At 36.7% G+C, this 22523-nt stretch overlaps 2 protein-coding genes across 2 annotated transcripts in view; one reads left to right on the top strand and one right to left on the bottom strand.

Moving 5' to 3' along the window:
* LOC126786402 (uncharacterized) overlaps positions 1–22523 on the top strand; it is a 403094-nt gene that overhangs the window by 373455 nt on the left and 7116 nt on the right. The window lies entirely within an intron of this gene.
* LOC126786392 (NAC transcription factor 56) lies at positions 5700–7485 on the bottom strand. Its single transcript, XM_050512211.1, has 3 exons — positions 7234–7485; positions 6705–7030; positions 5700–6584 (listed from the first exon to the last, which is right to left on the bottom strand). Exons 1-3 carry the CDS (start codon positions 7424–7426, stop codon positions 6078–6080), a joined length of 1026 nt encoding a protein of 341 aa, XP_050368168.1. The 5' UTR covers positions 7427–7485; the 3' UTR covers positions 5700–6077.

The following is a 22523-nucleotide window of genomic DNA, read 5'->3' as shown; positions in this document are numbered from 1 at the left end:
TGAAGATGAAAACTGATGAATTTCGTACCGTAGCCATAGTTTAGTGTGGCGTTCACATCAAACAGTAGAAGTTCATTTTATGAATGTTTGTCACGTGAATCACAACATGGCAACTAATGTGGCATAACATTTATAGTTTGTTTTGTGGAAATGTCTATGTTTACAAACTAACTATACTACCGAAATAACATTTGGAAAAATCAACCGTATGATATTGTCGCCGTAGTGTACTATAGCTGCGGTAGAAATTTCACTAATTTTCACTAACGTTTGGGTCTCGATCCACACGATTATCTATTTATTTCCCAAATCTTTCTAAAGAGAAGCTGTATTACCCAAATATAATCATCCACAAATTTTTATATGAGTGGAAAGGGTGCATTAACGAGAGCGCGTAGTAACTTTTGCGCAATTTTTCAGGCATTCTAGCTATTTTTAAAGAATTTTTGAAGTTGCGAAATCTTTTGAAAAATCAAACAAAACATGAGGTGGACAAATAGGCGGCTAGGATTGTGCCGTGTGTCCTCTCTCATACTTTTATGTAATTTCAAATGATCTAAAAACCACTAAAAATAGCTCTGTTGCTCGAAAAATTATCCAAATATTATGACGGTTTCTTCATAATTTGCTCCATTGACTCATGTTAAAAAATTTGAAATAGTTTTAACCACGCAACAACTCCTTAAGTAAGGTATTATGTTAATTAGGTTTGCCGTGAAAATGGATACCCGAACGTAGACAAAAATAGGTAAATTCATATCATAGCCGTATTTATGTGTCATGATCACATTCAACGATCAAAGTTTTTATTTTTTGTGTTATACTGAATTTCACAGCATGCATGCTAATGTTGTATAACTTTAATCGTATATTTTTTTGTCACAACTTTAATTGTATATTTTGTTTAAATATATACAATTTTAATCTTATTTTTGTTAAAAACAATTATTTAAAAAGGGATTAAACATTGTTTAGTTTGTAGGTTTTGTAAAAGGTTTTTTTTTTGATCAATAGTTTGTAAAAGTTGAAGGTCGGGACATTGCCAATATATTAACATAGTTTGTAAAAGGGATTTTTATCTTATTGATGACACGTGCTTATGATGTATGCTTATCTTAATTTTTGGTTGACACATGTAAGGTATATATAAAACAAGCTGTTCTTGTTGGTTTATCTTCAGCCTCCAGATTCATGAACCTGGGTTTGCGTTGTTGATTGTTATCAGACTAGCTGCTTCTCGTAATTAAACTCGAAATTTTATTTAAAAATAAAAAAACACGAAGAATTCATGCTCTTTATAAACACCCAAGAAGATCCAAGTGATCTATCCTTCAAATTCATACTTTGATTCCCAAGCACATGTTCTTAGGGACCAAGGACATCAGAAAGGAAAAAAAAACCACAAAGTGACCATTTTTCATAGATCAGAATAAGAGAACATCACTAGTTCACCACCATCAACCAAGAGAGAAGAAGATCCACTAACTCTAAATATAACACATGACACAACTAATTAAACCAGTCCCAGAGCACCTATCAATATAACTCCTCCAGTTGTCGCCGCCAGATCCACGAACACGGCCACCACGACACCTCCGCAGCTGTAACCACCACCGCCACCGGATATTCGGTCTCAAGGTCGTTGATGATTTGAATATAAAGCCAACATCGAATCAAATCTGACTATAAACACTACAATATCAAAGGAACGGATCGACCTTCAATCTAGAAAAGATAAAGATGAACATACCCAAATTGAGATGGGAAAACACGAGAATCATGGTTAGTACCAAGAGAGAAATGTAAAACCGTAAGGACGAATTAACTCACTATTCTCTTGGTTTCGGGGATCTGCAATTGTTACCAAGAAATTCAAATACTGTAAGAAACTACCCAATTTCCACAACTCCAATCCCTAATTTAAACTACTCAAATACATAAATTCAAACTGCCCAGTACTAATTCCTGCCCAAGACACCCAGTATTAATCTGATCCCTGCAGATGCAAGCTCAACCCAAATTGGTCGTCCGCTCTACCTCTATATAGATTCTCTCAAACGCTCAACTACAACCTCATTCTCTCTCTTTCCCTTCTATTAGCCCAACCTTTTAACATTTTTACCCTGCCAAACACAGATGGAAAGACAAACCCCGTCAATGCCTATATTTCTACCGCTTTGTCCACGCGGTGATTTGGACGGTCAAGATGCCCCGTGTATATGGGCGGCCCGTGCATTGAATAATTTTCGTAATTATAGACCCAAAATTGTATCTATTGGTAATTTGGTATACTTTTTTACGGTTACAATATGTCTACTCCCATGCTACCCTCCTTTCCTCTGTCCCTATGTTTCACAGATGATTATAAGCATGGTTCACGATGAAGAGGTAGAAGAGCCACTACCCAGACATGAAAAGCATTATAATCTAATATTCTTTCATCCAGGTAGCAGACAGAGAAGTTGCCAGGGTCATTATCGGTACAAATTACAGAAAATACCCAAAGGTACTCATCGCCGATTTGTTGTCTACGTCTTGTGCCGGACTGGGTTGATAAGGGGGATTGGGGAAAGTAAGGAACAAGATGTGGCCGTCTTCATGAGCTATTGCGGAGGGACGGTGGCGTGGCATGACTGCGTCCGAGAAGAAATTCATAATGGAGAGAGTTTGAGTCTGAATTTGGTTCGGTTAAACCCGAGTCAGCGTCACACCAGTCTCTCATATTTAAAAAGAGTAGCACTTTTGCTTGTAATTATTGAATTTGAGTGCTTGGGAGTTAAGAGATGATCTCGTTGGGAATGTCTAAAACAAGAGGCAACCGAATGAAGATGATGATCGAGATAATTAAAGGCAATGTGGTAAAATCAATACGAGGGCCCTATAAAATTCTATAGCTAGCTACTCCATCTTTAAACTAGTTCATAACAAGCAATTCACTGTCAACTACAACCTCAGCCTGGAATGTTTGCTACGGGTGGGCATCACCAGTTATCTTATTAATTAGTGTAGAAATGTATGGTAAAATTACACAGATTGAGTATAGTCGTCTAACCTTAACCCGAAACCCATATGGCTATAGACGCCAGCATGCAATTCTGAAACATAACTCTGAATCAGCTAGCTCGATCATCAACATAAAATCTAAATTAGGTCATCCGAGTATGTACGTATAATGAAACGACCTAACGAAATAAATCGAGAATGCAAACTGGTTCCTTTTAGCATTAACATGGAGGACCTGATCGTTTTGGTAGATAGGTAGGCGATCGAGTTCAATCAGAAAACTGCCCCACTCATTAATGTCAGACCAAAACTCATAGAATCGATTTATATTTTCAACCTCAGTTTCAGTTTGCATTTCTTTTTTTCTCATGATAAAGTTTTGAAAATGAAGGCGAATAATTAATTTAAATTCAGCAACTTTTTCCATATTTTCCTCTTCAGCTCCACTAATTATCTATTTTTCATTTTCGGATTGCTGAGGGTAGATCGATCGAATAGATTCCATAAATATCTGAGAAAGGAAGTCAGGGAATTCCAATAATTTTTTTTGTGTCAATCAGAATAAACTTAATTGATAATAATGAAGGTGGCTAGATTTTGTGGTGGGATTTTACTTATAGCTAGGCTTCGTGTAAAGCATCTTTCAGTAAGATGATAATAGCGCATTTTCATGAGATATCACAATAAGCTTACCAAAATTAACCAGCAATGATGCGAAATTAAATAAAGTCGGTTTGTACTCTTTCCTGTGTTAGTAATGTGATTAAAGGGGTATTTAATTTGTGTGGTTTTAAGATAATGATTCCCTTTAGGTCCCATTTGGTTAACATGAAATTATGTTAAGAAAAATGAATTCATTTCACTTTCTATCTCTAGGTGTTGTTTGGTTGTCATTTAATGTTGGAATGGAAAATAAATGATTTGACTGTAAATAACTCATTCTTAAAGCCTGAAATGAATTCCCTACTTAGGGGTGATATTTTATTTCTATTCCAATTGATAAAGAATAATTTCCTTATAAATGAGTTTTAATGAAAATTTTAATCAAATATTCTATTATAATGATATACTAAAATAATTCTGAATTTTAGATTCCATAACTAACTAACACTTATGTGGAATTAACAAAATATTTTCCATTTCCATATGAGTTTGGAAATAAAATCAAGTCTTTTTCCTTTTCTCATATTCCATTTAAACAAAGGGGCCTTAGATGATTGTGAGAACGGTCCCATTATAGAGTCAGCAGAAAGAGGAAAGATAGGCTTCTCTTATTGTCAATTTTTGTGACCTCAATAGGTCATGGAATATACTTAACTGTGTCTTATCAGTCTAATGAAAGATAATGACACTCATTCACTGCTCGATCAAATATCTCGGAAAATTTTTCTGGAGATTAGAAATTTTTTTAGGATTAAAAATCATGGAATACGCGGTACGGTTTGGTCTAGTATCAGTAAGAGCATTTCCAAAAATAGTATCAGTAAGAGAGCTTTCTCTTCTGTACAATGTCCATCTCTGACAATTCAATATTCCAGATTCATATATAATCGATCAAGGCGTAAGTTAATGATCCATATCATCAACAAAGTGTAAACTTAGTGATCAACTGAAAAGTAACACTAATTTGTAATTGTTTAATCATATTTACCGCTAGGGTTTTAGCACTTTTTTTAACGTTGATCACACACGTAAACACATATTGTGTTAGGCATTACGTACGTGGAAATGTACTGTGAGCTAACATTTTTCACATTTGAACTATCTTTGCTTGCGCCAAACAAAATCAATCGCGCTCTCTTAAACATTTGGTCTATATACTGTATATGCTCGATCACCTCCATATGTTCAGTCTTTTTGACAAATCATGCTGGTCATATTTTTTCTTCAAAAGTTAGATTCATGTAACCTATTATGATGATACCTATGTGTCACCTGAAAATTAACCTTTCCTTGCATGACAATTTAAGTTTTATTTTATTTAATCTCATTTTTCAATTGGTTTCTATTTTTTTAATATTCCAACGAGTGAGATCATGTTATTAAGTTTGTTATTAAAGGGGAATGGAGTAGAAGCTAATGATAAATCGAATTTGATTGAAAAGATAGCATCTTTTGGAGCCTAGGATGAGAGATCGAATAGATGAATATTAAGATTAAGCTAAGACTAGCGAGAAAACAACTAAAGAGTTTCTAGGCTTCATTTTCCTCGATATCCAATAGTGGAATGAACAGCCCTCATAGTCTTATCAGGGCTGAAAATTATACATATCAGTGATAGCACTTCGGAAAACAATTACACAAATCGATCGATGTACAGGTAAAGTTAATTTATGCAACCTTTAAGATCAGATTAATCATTAATAGACTATTGGACATTAGTATAATAATCTTGATAGTAACAGACCTTTCATGGAGATAAATCTACGATATTCTTTGGATAAGAAGGCGATCTGATCCCAGTATATGTGACTACAGATTAAGGACACGTTTAGCTAGTTAATTATACTTGACCAAGTAGTTTAAGAATCGAAGTCTAATCATGTACCGGGTGCTGGTGATGCTATTTGTTTTCCTTAAATTTTGATAAAACATACATCTGCAAAATTTATCTGATGAACTAAACGTAAAACCATAGAGTTGAACGTATAAATTTGAACGCTTCGATCAAGCTTGCAATAAAAAGGAAAACACACTACAATAATAAGTTTGTCCTCGTTGATTAGAAAATAATCAAAATATAACTGTAATATACAAACAGAGAGCTACAAATTAATCTACAGAAAATATAGTATAAATCTGTTTTATTTTCACTACAATCCTTTTTGCCTAAAAACTAGCTAACACATTGATGTATACCATTATATATATTTCTATGGCCACACCTGAAGTTTTACTGGCCATCTCGATTGAACTTGATGAGCTCTTGAACTCAGTTGCAAGCAATCAAAATATCTCAAATACCCATTACTACTCCCAATCTATTCAGCTACTACTTGCGCAACAAGAGTAAGCTTATAACATATGCATCATCATACGGAACATATGTGCCAACCAGCTAACACAAAATTGGATTAAGAATACCAATTCATCCCCGGAAGTGGATACTGCGTACTACGAAACAGACCATCACCACCGAGCTGTGACGCCAGCATTGGCTGCTCGTGCAATGGAGGAGGCGTCTGAGGAAGCTGAGAAAGCAGAGTGGCAATAGAACCATTTCCGAAGCTGTTACTGCTGTCCAGCTGTAGTCTCCTTGAAGGCCCAGCTTCGTCCTCCTGATCATTCCAGTACAGATTCGGGAGTCGTCGTTTTAGAGGAAGAGAGCTGTTCGACAAAGCCGGGTTCGAAAGAAAAGAAGCAGGACTATTGAGCCCTTCGTTGCCAACCATCCCATCGAAGAAATTGTGGTCGTTGTCCATGAATTGGCCATAGGTTGATGTCGTCGATTTCGGGGGAAGGTGGTGCAGCTTTGACAGCGGGAACGACGATCCCATCATCTCGTCCATGGGGTCCTCCTGATCCATCGGTCTATGGGAGTTGTTCTTTTTGTAAATTCGACAGAGCACCCAATCATCAAGCTACATAGCACAATATCAAACCAACTATTACTTTACGAACAAAACTATTCGATTCAAAGATAATAGTTTATTAAAAGCTCGATCAGATAACATATGAACAAGCACTTAGGAAATAATTACCCTTAAGGAGTTCTTCTTGTTACCCAAGTCATGACACCCAGGTGGCTTGTTACTTGTGTTGTTATCAGCAAGTCTATACTCATGCATGATCCAATTGGTTTTGATTCCTTTTGGGGGCTTTCCTCTGTAGAAAACAAGTGCTTTTTTCACCCCAACTTTCCGAGTACCCCCACCTCCCTCATCAGTAGTACTCAAAACTGGCTTATCAGTTCCGGTCGCCTTCCAATACCCTGAAGTTGCTGCTCTATTAGGCCGTGCTCCGTTCGGGTACTTCCGGTCTCTTGGACTGAAAAAATACCACTCTTGATCTCCGAACGTTGCCTTTTCTGTCAAACCATACCATATATCGATCAGTTTCTTTCTATTATCACAAGAGAGAAGGAGATAAGTCACTTCTCTTAGACAAAGAGCACCAAAAGCCTACCCTATTCGATTCAATCAACTCAAAGAATAGAGAGCCCACTAGTTAGTATAGTCCAGTACTTCATTATTTATTATGTATTTCGTAATTAAATTACTATTAATATACCCGGGAGCTGCCATGGATCGAATTTGTAGAGGTCGACCTCGGCGATGATGGCAACTGGGAGGGGCGCCGAGGAAACCTTTTTCTTGAGGTAATGAACGACTAGCTCCTCATCCGTGGGGTGGAAGCGAAATCCCGGCGGCAGGTTTGGATGCGGCGGCGGCTGCGAGCCGGACGACGAGTCGGTGCTCTCCATCTGTAGAGGGTTATGAAGCCAAGAACATATTACATACCACCCACCAAATATAGAGAGCTCGGAAAAAATGAAAATAATGGATATTGGTATGGAACCAGGCAGCACCCCTCTTATTGAGTACGGCACCCAGAGAGATTATTCCCATGCAAGTGCGTGCATGATGATTAGGTGAGCCATAACCAATAATAAATCGACACGTTCTGGGGTTTAGGGGCCGATTAGTCATATGGGCTGGTGTAATTACCGGGTTAGACATGAAGGTCTTAGTTTTATGCATGGCGTGAAAGCGACCTCAACGTGAGAGCGCCACCGGATATGGAGGCGATGGGTACCTCACGACGACGTCAACTGGGGACACAGGCCGTTGAGAACTTGACACGGTGTGCTACGCCGACATTCGACACGTGGGACAGTAGGTGGCGGGGGCCACAGGAACAGACTAGGAAACAAAAAGATGGAGATCGACGGATAAGTGTGGTGTATGGGGACTATGAGGAGGGTTTACGCTTGGGGATGTCACGCTTTTGTTGCGCAAATGCCTCCAGTTTTTCGAAAGGACTCTGCCCCACTTTGCCAACAAACCATTGGAGAGCAGATTTAAGGATAATTAATTGGGAGCTTAATGAATTGCTCAAAGCCATTGTGAAACACATTGCTAGTCAATCCTGCATCCATAGGATTACTTTACACTGATGTACCTAATCTATCCCACATTTCCACTCAAGATGCCCCGAAAGAAATTTAGTAATGATAAAGCGTAATCAGTGATATCGGGTTTGTGTTTGGTTTTCACAACATCAAAACGTGAAATAAGTTGATACCATAATAATAATATAGAATTATAGACTTGTTAACACATCCTCTTAGACCCGGTAATTCCCAGCACAATTCCCCCTTATTCCGGCCGGAGTTAACTCAACAAGGCGAGGCACTAAGCAGGCAGGGCACGTCACGCGGTCATGCCCCCCTTGCTCAGGCGCCGGCATAAGCGCTGTCCAAAGTAGCCCACCAAAAAAGTGAAAGCGCACCATATGGGCACACTTTCCCACACTAGAAAAATGGATGCAACACTTTTCCCAATGCGTCTATAAAAGCAACCAAAAACCTCTTAAAAATAGTAATGTATTACTAAGTCCTTGACCTACGAACTTAAGTCTCGTTCCGGAATCTAACTTAAGTTTCAGAGAGTCATAGGTTAGCGCACCGCTGGTCTTTGATCTTAACCCTAGGTTTTGTGTAAGTTAAACGGACCAGAGGTTAAATACAAGCTGCGTAAACAAGACTCAGGATTTTGGACCGGCAACAAGATCAATGCATGCGTACGGATGAGATAGAATAAAGACAAACAAATATGACATGAAATCATGAAAGTTTTGATGGTAATATTACAAATGGACGTAGAGTGAAGTAATTAAATGTGAAAGGAAAAGTTGATAAATCTCAATAAAATTGATGGATTGATACCTATGTGATATTGACAAAAGGTCGAAGGGCCTCCTATGAATGATTTCTATGTTATACAATAAAATAGGACATGGATCGCTACACAAAATGGAATTTCTAATCGTCATATCAGTAGGAAATTTTTGCAATCTTCGTAGATTTCAGAGGGGTTTATTAAGTACTAGAATGTGACACACGTGCTAATTTCATGAATAAGTACATTATATATATAGTACAGAATGGGGTCACTGTGATGTGCACTTGCGGACATGGCAGTTCAAGTTCTGTAAGAAAGAGTGTGTGCTATCATGGGCTCAGGTGGTGTTAGATGTCAGATATCAGGGCAGGCCCTAGCTCTTAAAGACCTTCGTTTCATGTTCAAAAAATACAAATTCAGTATTAACTCACATAGGTGTACCACTGTACGTATATTGTAACATTAATTGTTACACAATAGGTGTACGTAGTATTTAATCTCTTAATTAATTACTGATAATTAGGATTTAGGAGATGCCAATTAGGGCCAGCATTTTCTCCCAAGAAATACCGAGCCAGCCATATTCGAGTCGAGCCATTGGCTTCGGTAGCCGACCATCTCGGTAGCCGAGCCGTTAGTACGGTTGTACCGAGCCGAACAGGAAGACGCGATACGACTGTGGTATTCATTTTGTTGAGATACAATATTACTGTACCTACAGTATTATACATATAATGACACATCTAGGATTGTAGCTACGACCCTATGAGGTCGAAGTAGAGACGCACATATGATAACATGGTTGTCATGATCATGCAAACTCTAGATATACCGATCTAGCAAAATGAAAAAGATAAAGCTAGAGAGAAGAAAGAGAACCTGGAGCAAATTTTCTCTTAAAATTAAAATGAAGATACCAACATAAGGTTCATACTTCATACAAAGCAATTCACTATTCATAGCTACATGACAAGCTAGAACAGGAAATGTCAACTCAACAATTACATAGCTGACATCTAGATTCTACTGACTGAAAATTAATACACTGCATTAACATAATTTTAGCTGATTGACAACTTAATTAATTTTATTTCATTAACACACCCCCTCAATCTTTACTCGGGTGAGCAAGTTGAGATTGACACAATGAGCACCAAACACTAGACTGTGCAGCCCTTTGGTTAAGATGTCTGCAGTCTGGTACTCTATTGGAACATATTGAAGTCAAATGTCTCTTTTTTGAACCATTTCTCTAACAAAGTGGAAGTCGATATCATGATGTTTTATCCTTGAGTGAAACATATGATTAGAGCTCAAAGCTATTGCAAACAAGTTGTCACACTTAGTAAAGGAAGGGCATGACTTCTAACCTTTAGATCACATAAAACTTGCCTGAAACACGAGAATTCTGCAGCTGTATTAGCCAATGCTCTATATTCAGCTTCAATTGAGCTTCTTGACACGAATCCTTTGTTTCTTTGATTACCAAGAGACAGGGTAATTTCTAACATATAGAACAAAACCAGTTGTAGACCTTCTTTCATTAACATCACTAGACTAATCAACATCATTGTAAGTAGTAACAAAAGCACTTTCTCAACCATGCTTGTAAAATAGACCTCTAGATAAAGTTTTCTGAAGATATCTCAAAATTCTCTTGACAGCAGCATAGTGAACATCAGTAGGTGTAGACATAAATTGGCAAACAATATTTACAACATAGGCAATATCGGGTCTAGTAAAAGTCAAGTATTGCAGAGATCCAACAATGCTTTTGAAAATGGAGGGATTAGACAATGGTGTACCTTCTGACTTCAAAGTTGAATATGAGGCAAACAATGTGTGTTGTAGCCGGTACAAGAACTCATTCCTACTTTATAAATCAAATCTTTTGCATACTTTTCTTCAGAGAGAAATAGACTAGTCTTTAGATATTGTATATTTATCTCCAGAAAATAAGACAAACACCAAAAATCTTTCATAACAAATACTAAACTCAACTCCTAAATTACTTCATTGATCCATTCTTTGTGTGAACCAGTCATAACTATGTCATCATCATAAAATAGTAAAATTATGACTCCATGATCATAATGCTTAATAAACAAGTTAGGATCAGAATATGTATAATTGAATCCTAATGCAAGCAAAAACTAGAGCTGGATTGGTTGGTATACCAGTCTTAATTTTCCAATACCATATACCAACCAATATATATTTGGTATGAAAAATCTACAATTTATACCAACTAATAACGTTGGTATACCAATTAAGTGGTACGGTTGGTACTCGGTTGGTACGGTTGGTAATGGGCTTGTACCAACATATTTAAGGCCCAACCCAAATAAATAATAATAAATAAGTGAAATACTAATATAATTCCAAAGTCTTATATAACTTCAACCAAATTACCAAATACAAAGTCATAAATAGAAAGTCAAAGTCCAAATAGTCAAACTGTTAAAGTACTTATGAATTCTCAAAACAATTGAAAAAATAAATGATAGGTTTAAATGCGATATATGTTGACATGTTATAAGCAGTGATGGTGTTACTGATAGGTCTAAGCATTTGTACTTGGGAATTCGATTGAATCGATTCATTCATAATTAAATAAAGAAATTGAAGACGAGAAAAATAGTGTACTTGAGAAAGAAACTCAGAGAGATTAGATTAAGGTTAGTAGATATATATGGTTTGGATTTATTTTTCAATAAATCTACAATTGAAATTTAAAGATATATATATTTTTTTAATTAAATAATTTAATATAATATAAGTTGGTAGGTACGATATACCATGATATATGGAAAATCTATACCACATACCTACCGTATTTTTAATATTGGTACGGTATACTGTACCATATACCATGTACCAAGTATTTGGTATACCAATATATTTGGTACGGTTGGTATACAAATTGGTTGGAATAGTTTTCTATACCATTGCCACCCCTAGCAAAAACGTAGTAAACGTCTCATTTCAAGCCAGTTTCAAACCATAAAGAGACTTTTTTAGAAGACACACAATTTGCATGTTCTGAATCAACAAACCTTTGAGGTTGATGCATATAAACTTCTTTCTTCAGATCACCATGTAGAAAAGCATTTTTTTACATCAAGTTGTCTAAGATCCCACTAATGCATTGCAGCAAGAGCAAGAACTAACCTGACGGTGCTATGTCTTACAACAAGACTAAAAGTTTCATCATAGTCCAAACCTTTTTCTTGGCTATAGCCTTGAGAAACAAGCCTTGCTTTGTATCTAGACACATAACCATCTAGATATTTGTTTACTTTGTAAACCCACTTACTTCCCACAGTATTCTTCCCTTTAGGCAAATATACTAATTCCCAAGTTCCTTGCTTTTGTAAATCTTCTATTTCTTCTTTCATAGCAGCATCTCATTCAGGAACCCCAACTGCAGCTTTAAAACTTTTGGTTCAACATGATCAGTTACATCTAAGGCTGCAGTGAATCCACTAAAATAGGGTAGTTCAGATAAAATGTTATGATGTGCAATGCAAATAGTAAGCACAAAAATCAGAGAATGACTTTTTCTTTTTACAATCTCATTCTTTGCTCTTGTAAGCATAGAATGATTGTTGTAAGCCTGGTTCTCATCCACAGCAAACTATAACTTTTGAGGAAGAGCTTCATCACCAATTTCATGAAAATTTGCACATGCATCATTTCCAAAATTAACAACCCCAAAAATTCCATCATTTTCAAAAATATCTGCATTATATTCAAAATTTACTGCATTCTCAATATTCTCATCATTTTCTACAGTTCCAATATTCCAGCATTTTATAGCAATTTCAGCATTTTCTACAATGTCAACAATTTCAGCATGTTTTACCGTATCTGCAGCATTACTATTTCCTCTAGTTCTAGCTCCACTTGCCTCTCTAGCAATATTTCCATTTTCAACACTTTCAATAGTCTGCAGTATCTATAGCATTACTATTTCCTCCAGTTCTAGTTCCACTTACCTCTCTAGCAATGTTTCCAGTTTCAACAACATTTCCATTTTCAGCACCTTCATCTCCATTTCCTCCCCTATCAGTCATACGAGGATGATTGAGTTATACCATTAGTCAATCCATGCTAGAAGAATGAAGACTGAGAAGGCTAAGGTGACACTGGTTGAGAATGAGTTGAAGATAACAAATGATAAGGAAAAACAGTTTCACCAAAGATCACATGTCTGCATATCAACAAGTTGTTTTTTTTCAATATTGTAACATAAAGAACCTTTATAACCAAGGGCATAATCCAAAAACACACATTTTAAAGTTCTTGTATCCAACTTGTCTTTAGAATATGGCCTGAGATATGGATAGCAAGCAGACCCAAAAATCTTGAGATCTTTAATATCGTGTTCTCTACCAAACATTCTGAAATATGGGGATTGCATATCCAAAAGAGAACAAGGCATCCTCTTAATCAAATATGCACTATGTGCAACTGCATGAAACAAAAAAGGTTTAGGAAGCTTAGTTGCACTTAATAAAGTGATACATATTTCCACAATGTCTATTCTTTCTCTCAACAATACTATTTTACTGAGGAGTGAAGGGACATGTAACATAGTGAAGAATACTCTTACTAAAAAAAATTAGCAAAAACTTTGCAATTATACTCTCCTCCACCATCTATCTAAAGTATATGAATACCAAGATGAAACTGATTATAAATAAACTGATAGAATTTCACAAAGGTTGAGAAAATATCAGATCTATTTATAGGAGGAAATATCCATACAAACCTAGTACAATCATCTATGAAGGTCACATAACACTTGTAACCTTCAATAAACAATGATGGTGCAGGACCCCAAACATCAAAATGAATTTTCTAAAAATGAAGAACTGATCTAGACCTTGATTCAAAAAATGGAAGTTAAGTCCTATTATCTACTTGATATTTGATAAAAGCAAGCTTGAGCATCATAGATCCAATCTCTGTTGTAGGATGTCCAAGTCTTTGATGCCACATAGAAGACTTTATTACAGTTCCAACAAAAGTTTTATCACCACTATAAGTAACTTTAGAACTATTAAACAAAAACAAACCATCTTCATTACTCTTTCTCTTGAATAATGTGGTTCTTGTCGACTTTTCCTGTACACATATGTCAACATCATCCATAACAATATAGCAATGATTATCTTTGCACAATTTGTTAAAAGATGGCAAGTTGACTGCAAGACTAGGGACATGAAGAACATTGTTCAAATGAAAAGTATGAGAACTAGGAGTAATTTTAGTTGCACCAATATGTTTAACATTCAAACCTTCTCCATTGTCAATAGTAATTGAGTTGTTAGACTCAAATGGTTAAGCAATGGTAAGGTTTCTGATGTCATCAGTCATGTTGTGAGTAGCCCCAGTATCACCAATCCACACTTCATTGCTTAAGCAAAAAGGCATTCCACCATAAATAGTCATTGCAATTAGAGTTGCAGGAGGTTTGCAACCTTGATATGCATAGTTGGTTCTCTGTCCACAGTCAAGAGCAGCATGACTCTTTACTCCACAGATTTGACAAACAATGATATCAACCGAAGAAGCGCTACCATTCCTACTTGGACAGTTGATAACAATGTGACCTCTTTTGTCCACAGTCAAAACCTTTCTAGTAATGCATTCCAAGCTTCATGAGAAGATTTCAAACCTACTATCACATCCATTACATCTTTATCAAGAGTGGCCATAAGCAAACTAACAAGAGCCCTATCACAAAACTTTCATCTTCTAAGATAACAAACCTTCAGGACAAGGCTTAGAACCATCGAGGTAGCAAACAAGTCACTGCCCAAAACTGAGTTAACTTGAAAACTCCACTTCACAAAGTTACTCTCATTCAACTTAATAATGATCATGCTCAAAAGAGCATTGATATCAGTTTTGAGTAGTCATGACTTCAGTGACTAAAGCAGCAATAGACAATCAATAGCAATAGTCACTTCAACAGTTACTCTTGAAAATATAGATTTTCCAACTAAAATCTATCAGATAGGGGTGGGCACGAGACGGGACAGGGCTCATCTCACGTCTCATCCCACTCTTTTGAATTGGGACGGGACAAGAGTTTTTAAGAATGCATCCCACTCGGGATTAATCCCGATTGAGACGGGATGAGATCGGGACGAGACGGGACAAATCCCACATTCCTATGAAGTTAAATAAAAACTTATATTTTTACTTTTTCATTAACAAAGTAACATTTAATAATGGAATTTTAACAAAAAAAATGCATATTATGTTCAAAATATTATAATTTAGCATTACTATTTGAGTTGATATAATTTTAGAGTTATTAAGAATATAAATTAGTTTCATTTTACAGTCAATTTCGGGACGGGATCGGGATTTCGTTTTTTATGCCCACCTCTACTATCAGATAACCACGCTTACTTATAGAAACTTGTACAAACAACTCCACAATCCACACTCTACTAAACATTTACAGTCAATTTCACTCTCCACAATCTAGTAAGACTTTTACAGTGAATTCCACTTCCATAATCTGCTGAGACTATTACAGTCTACTCCACTTTCGACAACCACAATAACTTTTATAGCTAACTTTTACCGTCACTAATCACCTTCATCATGCCTCAAAACACTTATGAAACTTTCATCAAAACCTATCTTCAAGAGTACTTAGCACTTAAATCTTCAAATCTAAGCTACTTAGTAAAAGCGAGTACGAAACTTCATATAAAAGAACAAACACAAAGCCATGAGTAGCTAGATCACATCGATTCCAACATGAATCATATAGAATCAACTCAAATATGAACTCTAATATTCAAGAAATCATTAGCATGAGAAACCTAGCCTTCGATTAAGCACAGTATCAAGAAATCACCAAATCTAGGGTTTCGTACATCAAATCAGAGATCGCGGAAGCACAAAGAGAGATATACCAGTAACCAACACTGTACCAGTATCAGGATCAAGAGCCGAAGCTCTGATGCAATGATAACATAGCTATCATGATCATACAAACTCTAGATATACAAATCTAGCAAAATGAAGAAGATGAAACTAGAGAGAAGAAACAGAACCCGGAGCAATTTTTCTCTTGATTAAAATGACGATATCAACATAAGGTTCATACAGAACAATCCACTATTTATAGCTACATGACAAGCTATAACAAAAAAGGCCAACTCAGCAACTACACAGCTGATAGCTGGATTCTACTAACTGACAACTAATACATTGCATTGAAATAGAATTCTAGCTGATTAACAGCTTAATTAATCTTACTTCATTAACAACAACCCGAAGTGGTAGTACGGAGAATTGATGAGACTCACCATACGCCGCAACACAACGCGAAAAACTTAATTATTTGAAGACTGGTGATCGCTTTCGATGCCAATGTTCAAGCATTGAAAGAGATGTCACTGCTATATAATTCAAAGCAGTAGAAAAATGGGTTATTAATTGAACGTGCGAGAGTACGTTCTTCACAGTTAGAGCTACATCCCCAAGTTTGCCTACGTCCTGATCATGTTGCCTAGCTATATGAAGCTCAACTCTTGCACGTCCCCCTTTGAAGTTCAAGTCTTTTCCTGTACCTCTCTGGATCGGAGTTCCCTAGCTTGAGTCCAATGGATTGTTGCAAGTTAACCTCTTCTGTGTTCTGATATGCATTAGATATCTGAATTATCTGCCATGCATTTGTTCCGTGTAACCAATGAGCGAGAGCTGTAGAGAATATACTGGCTTCTTCATTGGTTGAGCCAAAGCTAGCTAGGGCTTAATTGATTGTGCCCTCTTTTAATCGCGATCGATCGAGTCTTTGACTACCAACCAAGAAATGGTCCATATGGTGATGGATGACAATGTTGGGTGTGTCCCCAGTGCTGGTTCCATCAACAACAAAATCAATAGCCAGTCACTTCTTGCTATCCATTTTCTATTAATTATCATTATCAATCTTAATCTTAATAAAAAAGCATCGACCCGAATTCTTACTTACACCTCCTCCACTCACTTAGAACATGCACATACTGGAATAGAGTGTAGCAGCCACGTCGGAAAGTTTCACATACTACACAACAGATCGAATAACCCTAGCTTTGATAAATACTCATAATCACACAACAACTTGATTCGCCATTGATGTGAAATAACTGGAACTCTAGATCTAAGTGGGACCTTGACGGAGGAATATAGATTACGATGCCCCTTTCATCCTTGTCATTTGGATAATAGGATAATTTACTGCCCTCCACTGGAAGATTAATTAGGGTAGTCCCTTTCCTTTCTGTCATTAGATGTCAAAGATTCCCCCAAAAATATCGAGTCATTTAACCTTTCATTGGGTCGTTGCCAGGGTTGAAACGAGATAAAGAAAAAACAGAATCCACTTCTTGAGTAGTGCGGGATGTTGCAGAGAGTTCTAATACTCACTCACACCCCAAATAGGGATGTAGATGCATCCGACTGCTGAACTATATATAGTATCAGAATCAAAGAATATATATAGATAATTATTACACCAGTTCATGGGCATGAGCCACATAAAATGAATAGCAAGCCGGACTCCGGAGCCATTCAGAAACATTCCTCCCTGTATCATCGATCGATGACAATATTAAACAGATCTGTAAACAAGGTTGGGACTTGGTATCAAACACGAAACCTGCAAACAAGGTTCGAGGGCTTTACTTCTCGACCTAACTGCAATTTCTAGAATCTATCAAAAAATATTTATGCATATATATATATATGTGTATGTGATGTGAGAATGTCAACTGTATTGGAGAGATTGATTTAGTACATAATTCTCTTCTTATATGTTAGTGGCCGTGAGTTCAACTCACAACCAACTAATTGTAATATATTAGTTGCTGTTTTAATTCAACGAAAATAAAAATAAAAATGGTATTGGAGACTGAAGAGTAAAGACCTTGCAAAAATAATTTATCAGCTTTTAATTTGGTGGTTTCTATTGTCATTTGGATTTAAATGTGACATTCATATTACTTTATTATCCAATGTAGGTGTGAGGACAAATGAGACTCAACTCATTCGACCCGGAACCATTTATAGTGTATGTCTACCAATCATATCTACCACCTCATGCATGTGCAAGGAAACCTTACCTCAAACTCAGTTTATAAGCGTAGCAAGAGCTTCCACGATCAGGCTACACACATGAACGGGGTCATCATTATGTAAGATTTTTGTAGTGGGTCTATTAGACCAGCCAAAAATCCACACACAAAAAAAAAAAAAAATATATATATATATTTTTTTTTTGGAAGGAATAATACTGTGGCATATTGTTTAATTTCAATATAAGTACGATCATTAATTTACATTCAACACTTAATTTTCCTCCTTTTCCCCCTCTAACAGACTTCGGCAAAGTCATATTTGCATGACCCTCTCACATGTGAAAGGGAAACAGATTGATCTGTCTGTTAGCTTCATTTTTCTTCATGTCACACGCCATCTTATAAGTTGGGCAGAACACCCTATATTTTGCAAACGGCATGGGTACAAGCTCCAAACAATGTGCAAAAACAAAAGGGTATAATTTCGATATTAATCTCATTTGACAGCTTGAATTTGTAGTCCATCTTAATCACTAAAATAAGATGAGCTAGGCGTGGCTAGCTAATAGCTCACTCTGAGGGTTTGCATTGGTCATATACTAAAGCATGCATATATCAACTATACTGAGAAAGCCAGCTAGCTCTTTTCTTTATATATATCAAGATATCAAGATATTTGATCTTTTGCGCATTGCATGCATCACTCTTTATCTTTTATCTGGTCTAAATTAAATGACTTGTTATTGCCAACTTCTCATCGAGCAACCTGTCGAAAACTCCTTCTAAAAGCAAGCTAGGTTTCACTGTATAAATAGATCCATCGGTACGTAGCAATTTAATCATGTGGTGGATCGGTTAATTTTGGGTTTGTAACGTGCACCTTATCTTTGTCAATTGCTCGTCACACTCGCACGTAGTCATATGAGGAAGCAAACTAGCTAGATAGTGGAATTGTATTAATTTGCACTAAAATCATGCATCAAAGAAATTTGTGATTAAGTATGTTAGACTTATCATGAACATTATCCATTTACACACCATATACATCCATGCTGGGAATCAAACATTTATGCATCGATAGAGAAATAAGGTGACAATAAATTGATTAAATTCAGGTCGATCGATTCTCTCTTTGTATTGATTACATTAAGTCCGGCCCTGACGTACAATTAAGCTAGAGTAGCTAGAGAAGTTCTGCAGATTTGGAGTTAATTGTGGAGTAGATATATGTACGTAATAATTGAGACAGTATTGTAGCTTACTGTTAAACCCTGCTAGGCGGTCTGTTTCGGTATAATATAAGGACATAAACTTAATACTTTGATGCTTCATGTCTGGAATTAATATGTTTACGTACAGATAGCTACCCCAGCCCTTCTAGTTGGGATATTGTGATCACAGCCATCTTAAGTTCTTAACAAATTTAAGTATCCTCGATCTTAACCGGTCTTTTATATGTATACTCTGTTGTGAGTTAGCTAGCTATAACATGGTTTTACTTGGTTTAAATATGTTATGGATTGTTTTTTGGCTCCATAATGTAATAACCAGAATTTTTCGGAACTAATTATCGAGTATTTTCAATTTGTGAAATTAATTCAAGACGACAATTGGTGGTTCGCGGCATTTCGAAACGGAAACGGAAACATTCTCGGAACGTTTAATTAGAAAAACGTTACGTTTCCGCAACGTATATATCGAATTTTATTCCGTCGCTCGGTTGCGAAAACTTCCTTTACAAAAATTGTAGAGCACGTGGATACGAGTTCGTGGACGCATCACGCGTTCGAATCGGAAGTCGTACGTGAAAGTTATTAACGTCGGAAGTTAGTTTTCGATTTTGGAAACGAGTATAAATAGTTAATTATTGGAGTTAGGGTTTCCATTTTTGGAAACCTACACCCGCGCCTCCTTCTCCCATTTTTTTTTTCTCTCTCTCTCTCTCTATTCTCTCTCTCTCTCCCTCCCCGAGCTCTCTCTCCCTCTGGCGCCGATCTCCCTCCTCCGAGGGACGTGTTCCTCACCGCCGACACCAGTGACCTCGCAAGCTCGACGCGGTCCTCCTCCTAGCAAGCCACGTCTCCAGCGTCGCCGTGAAGCCTCGACGCAACCCGTAAGAACCGAGCCCAATCGGTCTGAGCTCTCCGACGAGCTCCTGCGCTCCTAGGGCCGGGAATAGGTGAGATTTCTACCTAATTGGATGTTGTGATGCTTGTTGTGTGAATTTGGGTTGTTTTTGGAGGGATTGATGGAGGTTTAGAGGAGATCAGAGGAGGAGGTAAGGAGGAGGGATTACCGCCGCCTTAGGCAGCGCGTGTGGGGGTGTGGAGTGGTTTAGGGGCGGCGCGAGGCCGTGGGGAGGAGTGGGGAGGAAAAGAGAAGGGTTTTGGGGCGGCGGTGGCGTGCTAGGCGCGTATGCCCCACGCGTTGCCACAGTGAGTGGCGCGTGAGCGTCACGCGCGGCCTGCCGGAGGTGGCGCATGCACCCCACGCGCCGCCACGTGTGGCGGCGCGTGAACAGTGTTCCGAAACAATAAATTTGTAAATTTATTTTTACGTGTGGTAAATGTAAAAGTGATTTACGTACGGTAAATGTAAATTTATTTTACATATAGTAAATGTAAATTACATTCAGTAAATGTAAAAGTAATTTCAGAAGGGTTAATCAGTAATTATCTTTTACTGAAACAGTATTTACTTTTGAATAGTATTCATACGTACAGAAATACGTAATTAATATGTATTTTGTACATAAATACGTAATTAATATGTATTCATACAGAAATACGTAATTAATATGTATTTGTGCAGAAAATACATGAATAGTAAATACATGAATAGTAACTCCATGAACAGTAAATTCGTAAAACCAGAAAATTGCTGAACAATAACATATTATTACTGTTTCGGCATTTAAAGGTTTACATAACGATTCTAAATTTTTTTCTTATGTTTTCAAGGTGATCAATAAATTAAGGAAATGATTTACTTTCGGAAATTGTGGAATTACGCACGAGATTATAAGGTGAGTAAAATCTCACTTAATTATGAATCTTCCCTTGCGGAGATTCAAGATTATGCAAAAGTTTAAAGAGTGAAATATGACATGTATTTAATATAGCGGAATATATATATTCGTATTAATGGTAAATAAATACATATATATAGTTTGCTATATAATTTACTGTCATGATTTCGTTGTGAATATATGTCATTTTGATGATGAGATTATATATTGAGCATGTCAATTTAATTGTACAATATGAGGCGATGATTATTGTATGTGGTTTTAACATGGAGTTTGTTAAAACGTTTTGTCTTCGGACGAGTTTTTTTCTCTTCAGACGTGTTTATGTCTTCGGACCAGTCTTCGGACGTGTTTGGCATGTCGGAACCTAGCCTTTGGCCGGGCGAAAGTTACGATATAGTTAGAGCTCTAGTCTGTCTGCCGGAATACTGCATGTGAGGTAACAGATGGGTTATCGGCTCATGAGTACTCATATTTTTGGACGTTCGGTGGCAGGTGGTTGCCCAATGTCGGCGGTGTACTACATGAGGGGTAACAGAGGTGTACCGATGCTCATGAGTACCCGTGTTATAAATGCATTTGGGTAATCAGAGGGGTTGCCCAATTTCTCATGAGCACTTTCATTTTATTATTTATGGACAACCAGATGTGCCGTCCATTAACTCATGAGTGCATTTATAATTGATATTTTTGTGGATTTTTGTATATGGTGATATACGAGTTTTATTTATGTTTTACTCATACGAGCTGTAAAGCTTACCGGGTTTGTGTGTACAATCCCGGTGCACCAATACGATGGTGTAGGTGATAACTCCGCATGTGTGGATTAGCGGAAAGTGACGGACCGCTCAGAGGACTTGAAGTCATTTATTTCCAGCTTGTGGTGAGGATTTATTTGTGGATTTTTGTGAGAATTTGTGAGGATTATTACACTTTCATTTGATGTAACGTTGAATTATAAATTTAGTTTGTAATAATTGGTTTGTCTGAATTGTATTGTGAACTCAGTAATGATACGCTATGACATTTAAAATGATTTCGACTCATTGAGATTGTTTTAGTGTTTTCATGACTTTAAAATTTGAGATTTTATGTTCGAAATTTTGGGGTCATTACACATAATTTCTTGTGTACCAAATGATCAGCACATTAAGCTGATAAAATCTCGTTATGACATATCACAGCATGTGTTAGAGGCAGCCTGACGCCCTGACAGGTTAATTATTAAGTTTGCCTCTTTTGCAATTCATGTTTTTGATTTGTCTTGATTGATCTCACTACTCCTGAGACAGCTCTAGGCTTTCTATTCTCTTGTGACAGCTAAACTCATCATTTCCGTGTAATATTGATATATCAGTGCGTATATATATCAAGGACAAAAATTTCAATGGGGAAATATCAGAGTCCAAAAAATAGAATTTCTATGAAAATATTAATTTTAGAAAATAATTGAGAAAATTAATGAAAATTTAATTTAAAATATGAAAAGTTTGAACTAATATATTTTATAAGTATATCTTGTATAATTATATGTTTATAGTGAGTTAACTATTAATCGAT

The sequence above is a fragment of the Argentina anserina genome, chromosome 3 (genome assembly GCF_933775445.1).
Source record: "Argentina anserina chromosome 3, drPotAnse1.1, whole genome shotgun sequence".
Classification (NCBI taxonomy): Eukaryota; Viridiplantae; Streptophyta; class Magnoliopsida; order Rosales; family Rosaceae; genus Argentina; species Argentina anserina.
This window is presented reverse-complemented; position numbering and strand designations above follow the sequence as displayed.